Raw genomic sequence first — 12,855 nt, 5'->3', positions numbered from 1 at the left:
AAGAAAACAAAATTTAAAAAACAGCAATATTGACATGTTTCTGGAGTCTGCTTAAGATTCTGGCCAGTTGAAACCAGGGGACTTTTTACCGCAAAAGTAAAATCTATGTGTGTCTGGAAGAATTCTTACCCTATGCAGCTTTTTCAGTATTTCTAAGAGAGCCTTAACATGATAGTTGTTCTCAGAGCTTTCAGTCCAGTAATGCAGCTGAGCAGTGACGGCTCTTTTAAACATCTGGACCAGCCTGATGAACGCAGCTTCCTGCAGAGAGGCCCAGTACTCCTCTGAGGGATATAAAGGTAAATAATTGTTAGCATGTCATTTCTCTTGGATTCTTAAAGGTAAACATACTATCATATGTATCAGAGTTACAAAAACATTTGTAATAAACTTTTTAGTAAATATAACTCCAATGAAAGTTAAGAATGTAATGCCCTCAAAAAAAATCCCTTGACAAAAAAAAAAAAAAAAAAAAAAAAAAAAAAAAATCCCTTGACAATAACAAAATCATGAACTTGATCTAATTAATTTGTGGGGAAAAAACTCGACAAGATGAGTCACTTTCCCCCTCCCCCCCAGATAAAATAGCATGCTATTTTAAAAACCAGATTTAAGAATTAATCACAATTGCACAACTCTCTTTCCTCACTCCCAGCATGAGTTTTTAACTCTTAAAAAACATCTGTCAGGGTGCCTGGCTGGCTCAGTCAGTAAAACATGCGACTCTTAGTCTTAGGGTTTTAAGTTTTAGCTCCATATTGGGCATGGAGCCTACCTAAAAAACAAAAAACAAAAAAAAAACACACAAAAAAACAAACAAACCGAAAACAACCCCCTCCCCCAAGGGTGTCTGGCTGGCTTGACGCATGATTCTTAATCTGAGGGTCATGAGTTCAAGCCCCATGTTGGTCCTAGAGCTTACTAAAAAAAAAAAAAAAAAAAACATTAGCAACTCTCAGCATTGTAAAAAAGCAAATGATGGTTTAAACTAGCTTTCATCACTCATCTAGATTTAATAAAACATAAGAAAGAATGGACTTTCTAGGGCTGAATATGCTGTTTGTCTCAAAAACCTCATTAAAATCTAATCAAGCCCCTAGACCTAACTTCCAGTGTACTAGAAATACAGGAAAGGTGAAAATAATCAGAAAAATCGAGATGTGGGGCATTCTATAGGACAACTGACCTAGACTCTTAAAAAAAAAAAAAAAGCCTGTAAAATACTTTTAAGACAAGTGCAGGAATCTGAATATAGCCTAGATATTAGATATTATAGAATTATGGGCTAATTTTATTAGGTGATAATGATGTGGTAATGTAGGATCTCATATTCTTAAGAGATGCATGCTGAAATATTACAGGTGAAATGTCATGATGTCTCCAATTTACTTTCAAGCACTTCAGCAAAAATAAAATGTAATTTGCATATAAAGAGAAAAGCACACATGACAACAGCTTAACTGTTGTTGACTCTAAGGTAGAGGGTATTCGGATATTCGTCGTATTCTTCTTCCAACTTCTATATATGAAATTTTTCATAATGAAAAGTTGGGGACAAAGGACCTCATTACCAAATCACACATGTACCATTACAAGAACTCTAAAAAGGTAGTAAAGCAATCTATTTTGGAGGACTATAATAATTACTACAGACTTGGAGTAGCACCTTTACAATATGCTAAGAAGATGAACTTATTTACAATTATCTAAGTTTTGCTATAACTTTACCAGACATGTTTCTACTGAGAGGATGGTTAAAGTATTTTCAAATGTAAGTTATCAATCTTACCCAGAACTCCTAAAGATTGGTCACTCATTGCACAAATAGCCTCTGCAAAAGGAACCACCAGGCTCTCCCAGTTATTATAATCATGCATCATGGGGCATTCAGGGAGAAGGAAGAAAATCTCTAAAGCTTCTTGGTGTGGAGAATGAAATGGAAGATTTTTGAGCAGATTATCCTTGAGACTTGTTGTTATCTGTGGTCAAAAAGGATCAGGGAAAAGACACTCAAAACACAGCAAGAACTGGATGTAACTTGTAATAAAATAACATCTAGAACCTGGAGTTTCATTCCACCGAGAAACTGGAATAACCATTCAGTCCTAAAACCCATGTTTACATCCAATCTCACAAAGCCCCCCAACTACCCAATGTATAGACATGTGACAAGTGTTATCCCATTTAATTGCTATGAAGCGTGAAGGAAGTCAAGGAGAAATCATGTAAGAATTATACAGAATGAACAAGGAATTCAGAACTAACAGGCAGCCCTTCCAATAATAAGTACTACATCCTACCCCCTCATTCCACTATCACACCTCATTAACCCCATACACAAAAACGCAATAACCCCAACAACAAAAACCAACATGGTTTCCTACCATTTCCTCATAGGACCACCTGCCTTATCACAAACTTTCTCCTCTACCAACGAAAGCTTTTAATCCTTCCAATCTCCTTACCATTTCCTCAATTCAGAACATAAATGTTTGGGGAAAATACACACGAAAAAGAATACAGGCAGCCCCTGGTAAGGGGGATGTTCATATCAAAAAGTGTTCTCATTTCTACACTTATGTTTAAAATAATTGTAGGGCAGCCCCAGTGGTGCAACAGTTTAGCACCACCTTCGCTCAGAGCATGATCCTGGAGACCTGGGATTGAGTCCCACGTTGGGCTCCCTGCATGGAGCCTGCTTCTCCCTCTGCCTGTGTCTGTGCCCCTCTCTCTCTCTCTCTCTCTCTCTCTCTCTGTGCCTCTCATGAATAAATAAAATCTTTTTTAAAAAAATAAATAAAAATAATTGTAAATAACATGTTGTCCGTATTCTCTGTACCAATCTCAACAAATCCTTTAATCATCTTCCTTATGGCCATAAATTGACAAAATTCCCTCTAAGAGAGTGTGTGCATCTATGTATAGGGGTGTGTGTGTGTATGTACAGATGAATGACTTAGACTATTTGTCATCTGTGTGACTACTAGAGCAACCATTTTGCCCCATGGGGCCAATTCCTGAATGCTAGCTGAATTTCACCTGATTTGGATATGCTACAGGGTCTCAGAGACTCTCTGGAAACAAAGTATTTCTTCGGAAATTTTGAATTCTTACAAAAAATGTTTTAGTGTGTTTTCTTTTTCTAAACAAGAATCTAAAGAATACCACCATGTTAGCAATCCAGTCCTTCTGGGTTAACTCTTTAAAGTCGTTTCTTGCTTTATTTAAGTCCAAGTGAATAAGCATCGTTTCTGCAGCTATTCTATAGAAGGAAGATAAATTTAAAAATAGATGAGTAAGTAAATAGATGAAGACACTTCAAAATCAAATATTTGATCAGATTATTTATCTGAATGAAGAGTTTCTTCTAAACTTTATTTCATTTCAGGAGTGCCCGGGTGGCTCAGATGGTCAAGCATCTGCCTTTGGGTCAAGTCATGATCCCAGGTCCTGGGACTGAGCCCCACGCTGGGATCCCTGCTCAGGAGGGAGTCTGTTTCTCCCTCTGCCTCTGCCTCTCCCCCATGCTCATGCTCGCTCACTCGCTCGCTCCCTCTCTCTGTCTCAAGTAAATAAATAAAATCTTTACAAAGATAAAAATATAAACCTTATTTCATTTAAATAAAATTATTTTTTCCCTCAACTTTACAATTAAAGATAATCTGACTAAATACAAATACAAGTGAAAATGTAGTTGACCACTTATGATTATTTCTAAAGGCTTTAAAATATATCAAGACCACATTAACAATATACCTACTATCCAAGTTTAACTCAGATATTATATTAAATATTTATTTTTTTAAAAAGCCACAAAAAAAATTAGAGGTTTTTCACATTTCTGAAAAAAATGACCATTTCCCCCAGTTACATGAACTGAAAGTCAGGATCAAAAAAAGGGGCTTCAGGGACACCTGGGTAGCGCAGTTGGTTAAGCATCTGAATCTTGGTTTCAACTCAGATCATGATCTCATGTGTCCCGGGATTGAGCCCCACATTAGGCTTCATGCTAGGCATGGAACCTGCTTAAGATATCTCTCCCACTCCCTCTGCCCCTCCCATTCGTGCTCTCTCTTTCAATTAAGTAAATAAGTAAATTGGGCTTATTGGGCATGATCCTGGAGACCCTGGATTGAGTCCCACATCAGGCTCCCTGCATGGAGCCTGCTTCTCCCTCTGCCTGTGTCTGCCTCTCTCTCTCTGTCTCTCATGAATAAATAAATAAAATCTTTAAAATAAAATAAAAAGGGGGGCAGCCTTCAGAGCAGTAAATTCTTAGTGTTGCAACAAAAATTACTAATGAAATGTTTAAATATCTTAACTTGTGAATTATATTTATTCTTAACATATTTATGTTCACTATCTTAGAAACACATTCTTTGCAAAATAATACAAATATTTAGTGTCTCAAAATAGAAAACATTTTTTAGATATATATTATATAAATATTCAGGAAAAGAGATGCAAAGCTGTTCTTTCATAATATTTAAAAATTCAAAGAAACTTTAACATCTTGCATTAGGAAATGGTTAAATTAAGGTATGTCCTTCCCATGGAATAATCATGTAGCCATTATAATGACGTTAAAGAAAAATATTGAATAATATGAAATGAATAAAATAGAAAATGGACATATATATTAAGGATAAAGTAATACATATAATCCCATTTCTAGTAAAAAAATAAATTTTCACAGAAAAAAGATATATACACAAATGCTATTCCTCTTAAATGGTGCAATATGGGTGATTTTCGGTGTTTTCATCATAGGTCTTTATTTTTGACATTTTCTACAGTGCACATATATTTGTTTTTGTTAAAAAAAGCTAAGTTTTAGGGATGCCTAGGTGGCTCGGTCAGTTAGGTGTCCAACTCTTGATTTCTACTCAGGCCATAATATCAGGGTCATGATCTCAAGCCTCATGTTGGACACTTAGTGGGAAGTCTGCTTGAAATTCTCTCTCTCCCTCTGCCTTCCCACTCCACATGCACGTGCGTGCACTCTCATATAAAAAGAAATAAACATTTTTTAAAAACTTAGTTTTTAAAGAAACAAACACAGAGCTAGTTATTTTACCCTTAAGCCACTTTCTTTCTTTCTTTCTTTCTTTTTTTTAAGATGAGATGGCATTCCTTCTTTTTTTTTAAGATTTTTAAAATTTATTTATTCATAGAGACAGAGACAGAGAGAGAGAGAAGCAGAGACACAGGCAGAGGGAGAAGCAGGCATCATACAGAGAGCCTGATGTGGGACTTGATCCAGGGTCTCCAGGATCACGCCCTGGGCTGCAGGCGGCGCTAAACCGCTGTGCCACCGGTAAGCCACTTTCTTTATAGTCTTTCATTTTTTAAATTAAAATACATGGGACCCCTGGGTGGCTCAGTGGTTTAGCCACTGTCTTCAGCCCAGGGCCTGATCCAGGAGACCGGGGATTGAATCCCACAACAGGCTTCCTGCATGGAGCCTGCTTCTCCCTCTGCCTGTGTCTCTGCCTCTCTCTCATGAATAAATAAATAAAATCTTTTAAAAAATAAATAAATACAATTGATACATAATATTGTATTAGTCTCAGGTGTGTACATAACAAATTAACACATATATATGCAAAATAATTACATCAGTCTAATTAACATCCATATAGTCACAAACTTATTTTCTTATAATGAGTACTTATAAGATCTACTCCCTTAGCAACTTTCAAATATATAATCCAGTATTAACTATAGTCACCATGCTATACACACTAACAGAATCTTGAACTTTATAAATACATATATGTGTTACCTTTCCTTTAAGAAACTTCCAATCAGACAAGCAGGAGATGAAAATATTTCTCTGATTTCCCTGTATTACAAATAAGATGGTGGTTAAATCATAGTGTATGCCTCATTATAGCATGACATGATAAATAAAACATCTCATAACTGTCCTTCAAACTTCTCAGTCTCTGATTTGTTTGCATATTGCCTTGGACAGCTAAATGTCTATTCTATTCCATTTTCTCAATCTCAAAGTTTCAGTGGCAAATGTGAGTAATAAAAAGTATGTACTCAGAGAAGCCCCAGGGAAAGAGGAAAAGGAATGACCCAGGGTATTTCCTTGAATAAATAAGACATTCCCATCCCACCCAGCTTTCCAAGCCCTATTTATTTCTGTTCCACTTAAGAAAAAAAAATTACCAGAAATTAAATGGGAGGATGGGGGTGAGGAGGGTATGCTCAGTTCCACTTGGAAGTAATAGCACAAGTAGGTTTTTTAAATGATCAAAGTACAGTTGATATAGAATGTCATATCAGTTTCAGGTGTAGCACCCAGTGATTTGACATTTCCACATATTTTTTTTTAAGGATTTTGTTTATTTATTCAGAGAGAGACAGAGACAGAGACAGAGACACAGGCAGAGGGAGACACAGGCAGGCTCCATGCAGGAAGCCCGACGCGGAACTCGATCCCAGGTCTCCAGGATCACACCCCAGGCTGCAGGCAGCGCTAAACCGCTGTGCTACGGGGGCTGCCCGACAATTCCACATATTATGCAACACTCAGCATGGTGATTATAATCACCAGCACAGTTCTTGATCACCTATGCAGATTATGATGTAGCTATTTTATACAACCAATTTTCAGAATTAGGAAATCATACCTAAAAATATCTCTAAAAAGAAATATTTATAAAAGTAAATATAATCTTTATAGATGGTATGAGTTGTATCATTTTGAGCAAGACTGGCCACTCTGTTCAGCTGTGAATAGGAAGTCTACAAAACAAGTGGTTTGGTCAAAGGTCAAAGAGGGATGGGAAACTATATAGGTTGTATCTGCTACTCAGAACAGTCAGTCACAGAGTGTTTGGGTGGCTCAGTGGTTGAGTGTCTGCCTTCGGCTCAGGTAGTGATCCTGGGGTCCTGGGATAAGTCCCCACATCAGGCTCCTGCAGGGAGCCTGCTTCTCCCTCTGCCTATGTCTCTGCCTCTCTGTGTCTCTCATGAATAAATAAAATCTTAAAAAAAAAAAAAAAAGAACAATTACAATATATGCAAACATATCAAGGATCCAGAGAAGTCCTCCAATAAAGAAAGCTGCCCTCATGGAGTTTATATGTTAGTTGTGATGTTAAATTTTAATGTGTCAATTGGCTAGGCCATGGTACCTAAATATCTGGTCAAACACCAAGCCAGATGTTGCCATGAAGATATTTTTTAGAGGAGATTATCATTCATGTCAACAGACTCTGAGTAATGTGGATCATCCCCCTTAATGAGGGTGTGCCTCATTCAATCATCAAAGGCCTTAAGAGAAAAAGGCTCCCAGGCATCGAGAATTCTGCCTTCAGACTGCCTGAGGACTCAAGCTGCAGTATTAACCTTCTCTGGGTCTCCAGCCTGCTGACCTACATTACATATTTTGCACTTATGAGTTTCTACAACTGTGTGCGCCAATTCCTCAAAAAGAAACCTCTGTCTCTACACACACACATGCACCTTCTCCGTTGTTTCCCTGAAGATCTCTGGCTGATGGGCCATGGGGGACCACAAAACCTCATGTCTCTGTACTGTGCAGAACCAGCCAGGGCAAAATGCTACTTTACAGAACTGTATGAGCAGAGAGACACATGGGTTGTACCTTTTTGTATTTTGCCACTGCTTAGTCCCCACGTCAGCGATCCACCTCTTTATGGTCCCCTCATTCAGTGTAGGAATTCTCCTCCTCAGATTAACATAGGGATTCTGTGCATAAACAAGCAAGTAAAACACAGGAATTGATACCCAACAGAAATAAGTATCCAACTTTGAGGCACATTCTAAGGATACAGGGCATACTAATTTTTAAATATGGATAATATAGCTATGGGAAATCAAAGATTTTACCAAGAAGTAATCAATCATTGGCCTGGTTATCAACTTCTTGCCCAAGGGGCTTAAAAATTAAAACCAAGGTAAATTTCTCTGAATGCTCCAACACTCAGCACTTTAAATAGGTATTAGGAGAGTCAAACAAGTATCACACAGCCTCAAGGGGAAGATCCTACAAGGGCTGTAAGAGTGAGAGGAACTCAGTTTGCCTCAGCAGAGTAGGATGAGAAGGTTATGAACTTATTATTCACAGGCCTATGAACCTGTCTTTCTTAGTTCTGGCCAGCAAAATCATTTTAGAATGTCAACCTGATGGCCTGCTAGGATCCTGACTGAATGCCACTGGCAAGGCAAAGGAAAGATCTAAGGATATCTGATTTGACATTTACCAGAGACAAATCTGCTGATTTCTGTGAGTCAATACTTATTCAGTTTAGACAATCAATAATGTTTAGCTATTCCCTGAAGGTCACCTTAGGAACTAGGTAATTTTGAAATTCACCACACTTGGGATCCTGAAACCCTTCATTTTGTCTAAAATACCAAGTTACGGGGACACGTGGGTGGCTCAGTGGTTGAGCATCTGCCTTCAGCTCAGGTGGTGATCCCAGGGTCCTAGGATAGAGTCCCTCATCAGGTTCCCTGCAGGGAGCCTGCTTCTTCCTCTCCCTATGTCTCTGCCTCTCTGTGCATCTCTCATGAATAAATAAATAAAATCTTTAAAATAAAATAAAAGGGGATCCCTGGGTGGCTCAGCGGTTTAGTGCCTGCCTTTGGCCCAGGGCACGATCCTGGAGTCCCGGGATCGAGTCCCGCGTTGGGGTCCCGGCACAGAACCCGCTTCTCCCTCCTCCTGTGTCTCTGCCTCTCTCTCTCTCTCTCTATCATAAATAAATAAGTCTTTAAAAAATAAAATAAAAATAAAATAAAAGTAACCAAACATCTAGAGATCAATTTTTACCTTTTTGCCCATCCAGAGCAAAATGCTTTGATTCCCTCCAGCAATCATTATTAACTCCTTTTCTGAAGTACGGCTTTCTGAAAGGAAGACAGAGAAAGTAAGAATGCAGAAGAGACACTGGCACAAACATGCACACTCGGTTTAAATCTTTCTTCTTAAACTTAGTCCTTTCATCTTTCTGATACACAGATGTAACACATTTCACACCCATAAAGAAGAAACAGACATTTCCTTCAGGGTAATATCTAGTTGGCAAACAGAGGTGACCTGCAATGTGACATCAGTTTGACATATATAATTAATGCAAATGTTTATATAAAATAGTCAAACTAGTATTTGATTAGTTAACTGATCCCTGCTTTAATTCAGGTCTCAGTACTAAAAGCTGTCTTCTAGAACTCAGGATTTAACCAATACCTATTGACTGTAAAAAACGTAAATAGCACTTCAAAAGACTAAGTGGTTCTAAGAAATCAAATATATGAACTGCTCAAAGAAATAATCCTACTGTTCATTTTCCTAGAACTTAACTTAAAAGAATTCTGGTACCATAGATCACCACTAAGGTTTCAGAAGCAAGTAACCGAAGTGCTCTGAAGCAGTTCTATACCAGTGTTTCAGAGTGCTGTGACTCAGGCCACAGTTCAAATCCAGCCAAACCACTGACTGGCTGTTAAGAAGTGGCTAACCCTTCACCCTCCAAGTCTCTGAAAGCACAGATCTCGCAGAACTGTTTAAGGACCAGTGAGATAACACATGTCAGCACAGTTACAGTTCCTGGCATATGTCAGCGGCTCAACATTCTCAGGGCTTTATGTGATTGTGAGTCAGTTGCCAGGTAAAAAAAAAAAAAACCCCAATCACCACGGAATTAATAGGTCTCCTGCAGCATATGCCTCTGGATCCATATAATCTATTTTATGTTCTATCATTTTAGGTCCACATTAATTTTAATCTAAAGGGGTAAGAGAAAACTAATGGTTATTTTAACTTGATTGGTTATACTGAATATTTTAAGTTCTTTACATATAAAAAAAAGAAACAAAACAATGAAACCAATGTTTAGAGAAATTCCCTTCAGAGCCATATATTTTTTTCCTTGTCATATTACACACTTCAAAAAATTAGTTTCTTGACAATGGTATTTTGCCAAATCCCATGTTCCTATAAAATTTACCAAATTTGAGTTCTTCATTTGATGGCAATTTCATGGGAAGTGGTATCAGCTGATTATGTGTTCCACCGTTTCCCAGTTGTCCTTCTTTTCCAGAACCAAAAGAAAAGACCTTCCCCAAATCAGAAACATAGGCAAGTGTGTGCCACCTATTAAAAGAAAGCACCTATGGTCAATTCTCAATTATCTACAACTTAGAGAGTATGCAGCAACACATAAACTGCTGAAATTAGGTTTATCCAGTGAGTGAAATGAGTTAACCAACTCCCAATGGATGAAATTAGCCATCTGTAAATTAAGATAGCATTAATATTTGGGTAAGATGATTTTGGAATCCATACATCCACTCAAGGCCACGATTATTTTCCCTTGGTGAACAGCGTTCCCTCGTTCAGGAACAAGCAGTTCCTCTTGCTTGCAACTCCTTTTTCAAGCTTCAGCTTGAGAACCCCCCTCTCCCCATCCTAGAAGATGGAATGAGGTGATCCCTCTATTTCCCAAAGACCTTTACCACAATGATTCCCTGATTTACTCCAGTCTCTCCCACTCTAGATTGTGTTAAGTAAAGAATCTGGCCTTTGTCCTCATTTCCTGGAAGATAACCTCTAAGCCCTTAGAATTTCCCAGGTGACAGAAGTGTTTGTTATTCATGGCAAGATCCTGAGGTTACACCTAAAAAGTTTATCCAAGTGGCTCAGGAAGAAGGTTTGGAAGCCAAACCTACTGGGAAGGAGAGGCTGGAAGCTGAGTTCACCACCATGGACAATGATTCAGTCAATCATGATTAAGCAATGAAACCCCAATAACAGCTCTGATCTTGGGTGAGCTTCTCTAGATGGCAATACTCTACATATTGTTCTGTATTGGGCTGGGAGGAATACCATTCTGTCCATGATTCCAAGGGGACTGGACAGAGGGAGCTCCTCATTTGGACTCTTTCTAGACTCTGTCCTATACATTGCTTCCTTTGACTGGTTCTAATTTGTATCCACTTCTTACAATAAATGTGAGTATGACTTTAACAGTTTTTAGTGAGTGCTGAAAGATTTTCCAGTGAATTTTCCTATGTTAATAGGGGAACTGCCCTGGTTTGTATTAAGAGATCTCTAACATGAGATTCCTCTTCTAACACATGCTACTTAAAAGAAATGTATGTTATGAAAAATTCCAAGTGGCGATAGTGTTCCCTTGAATGCAGAGAATCATACCATCCCAATCATCTGGTCTACTTTAATAATATCCATCTATGTAATTTTATTCCAGGATCATAAAAGAACAGGTCTATAGACTGAAAGTACATATATGAGTGTTTTACACAAAAAATTTCAGCAAATAAACACATGAACCCACTATTCAGGTAGAGCCTGAATTTGCTTGTGTTTAAGGAAAAAAAATGCCCAAAAGAGTTAAGTGTATCTGATTGAAAAGATTTCTTAACCTCACCACAACCGGAAATCCCACCGGTGAGAAGCAGACTGAATGATGTTCAAGGAATAATTAAGTAAGCCAAGGAATTTTAGTAAGTTTTTCTACTTTTAGTAAAAAGAAAACAAAAACAAAAAAAGAAACTATGAAAATCAAACTTATCAAAATATTCTTTTTTTTTTTTTTTTTTAATCAAAATATTCTACTTAAACCACCACTGACTTTATCTTACCTTCTGTGATTACTCCCTCTAAGGGGTTGTGAGAAAGTGATTACATCAATGAATAATCCTTTGTGATTCACATCTGTTTATTTTTCCCCAAATAAATGACATATTTTTCTGTGTCTCTCATGAACAAATAATAAAAATCTTTAATAAAAAAAGAGACAGAGAGAGACAGAGAGAGGCAGAGACACAGGCAGAGGGAGAAACAAGCTCCACGCAGGGAGCCCAACGTGGGACTCGATCCCGGGTCTCCAGGATCATACCCTGGACTGCAGACGGCGCTAAACCGCTGTGCCACTGGGGCTGCCCAATAAATTTATGTTTGGACAGTTACAAAGATATTTCACTAAAGGGGCAACACAGAAAGTGCATACATTTTTTAATTCTTTTTTTTTTTTAATTTTCTTATTAAAAAAATATAATCAATGTAGGGCATGCCTGGCTGCTTCAGTCCGAGGAGCACTCAACTCTTGATCTAGGGAGTTGTGAGTTCTAGCCCTATGTTGGGTATAGAGATTATTTAAATACATATTTTCTAAAAAACCAATGAAAACAAATATATATTCTAAAATAAAGATTACCTAACAATGTAAATTAAGCATCTTGACCCCTGTGAAAATGTATACTTTTAAATCAATCAAAAAACTATGAGGGCAGCCCCAGTCGCTCAGTGGTTTAGCGCCGCCTTCCCTCGGAGGGCCTGATCCTGAAGTTCCAGGATCGAGTCCCATGTTGGGCTCCCTGAATGGAGCCTGCTTCGTCCTCTGCCTGTGTCTCTGCCTCTGTCTGTCATGAATAAATAAAAATCTTAAAAAAGCAAACAAAACTGATGGAAGTTTTATTAAATTATCTATCTAAATTTATTGTATTCACTTCATTAATTTTCATGGACACTTTACAACTTACCTTCCACATGCTACCTGGGTCACTCTATTCCCAGCAAGCTCAGTCACCAAACGGGGTCTTAACTCATTCTGTGTTGAATTGTGACCGAGCTGCCCATATTTTCCAGCACCAAAAGTAAATACCAGCCCATCCTGAAGAAAGAAAACTTATCAGATTCTAAAGAAATACAACAGTAAGTAATATTACTGAAAAATTAATAAAAAGACTGAATAATTAATAAAATTAATATCAGGGGAGCCTGATAGGTGGCTCAGTCAGTTAAGCATCTGCCTCTTGATTTCAGTTCAGGCTATGATCTCAGGTGCATGA

The 12,855-nt window shown here is 37.9% G+C and overlaps 1 protein-coding gene across 3 annotated transcripts in view; it reads right to left on the bottom strand.

The window, feature by feature from the left end:
• Positions 1-12,855, bottom strand: part of HERC5 (HECT and RLD domain containing E3 ubiquitin protein ligase 5) — a 43,340-nt gene that overhangs the window by 22,321 nt on the left and 8,164 nt on the right. For all 3 annotated transcript variants that reach the window (XM_072810668.1, XM_072810669.1, XM_072810670.1), the window contains 8 exons: positions 12,547-12,677; positions 9,993-10,138; positions 8,816-8,892; positions 7,625-7,728; positions 5,786-5,845; positions 3,169-3,262; positions 1,790-1,979; positions 130-284 (listed from right to left, as the gene is read on the bottom strand). In XM_072810668.1, coding sequence (XP_072666769.1) covers positions 130-284; positions 1,790-1,979; positions 3,169-3,262; positions 5,786-5,845; positions 7,625-7,728; positions 8,816-8,892; positions 9,993-10,138; positions 12,547-12,677 — 957 coding nt within the window. The remainder of the gene's footprint in view (positions 1-129; positions 285-1,789; positions 1,980-3,168; positions 3,263-5,785; positions 5,846-7,624; positions 7,729-8,815; positions 8,893-9,992; positions 10,139-12,546; positions 12,678-12,855) is intronic.

The sequence above is a fragment of the Canis lupus genome, chromosome 33, assembly GCF_048164855.1.
Source record: "Canis lupus baileyi chromosome 33, mCanLup2.hap1, whole genome shotgun sequence".
NCBI lineage: Eukaryota > Metazoa > Chordata > Mammalia > Carnivora > Canidae > Canis > Canis lupus.
The sequence above is the reverse complement of the archived record's forward strand: the minus strand, read 5'-3'. Positions and strand labels throughout refer to the sequence as shown.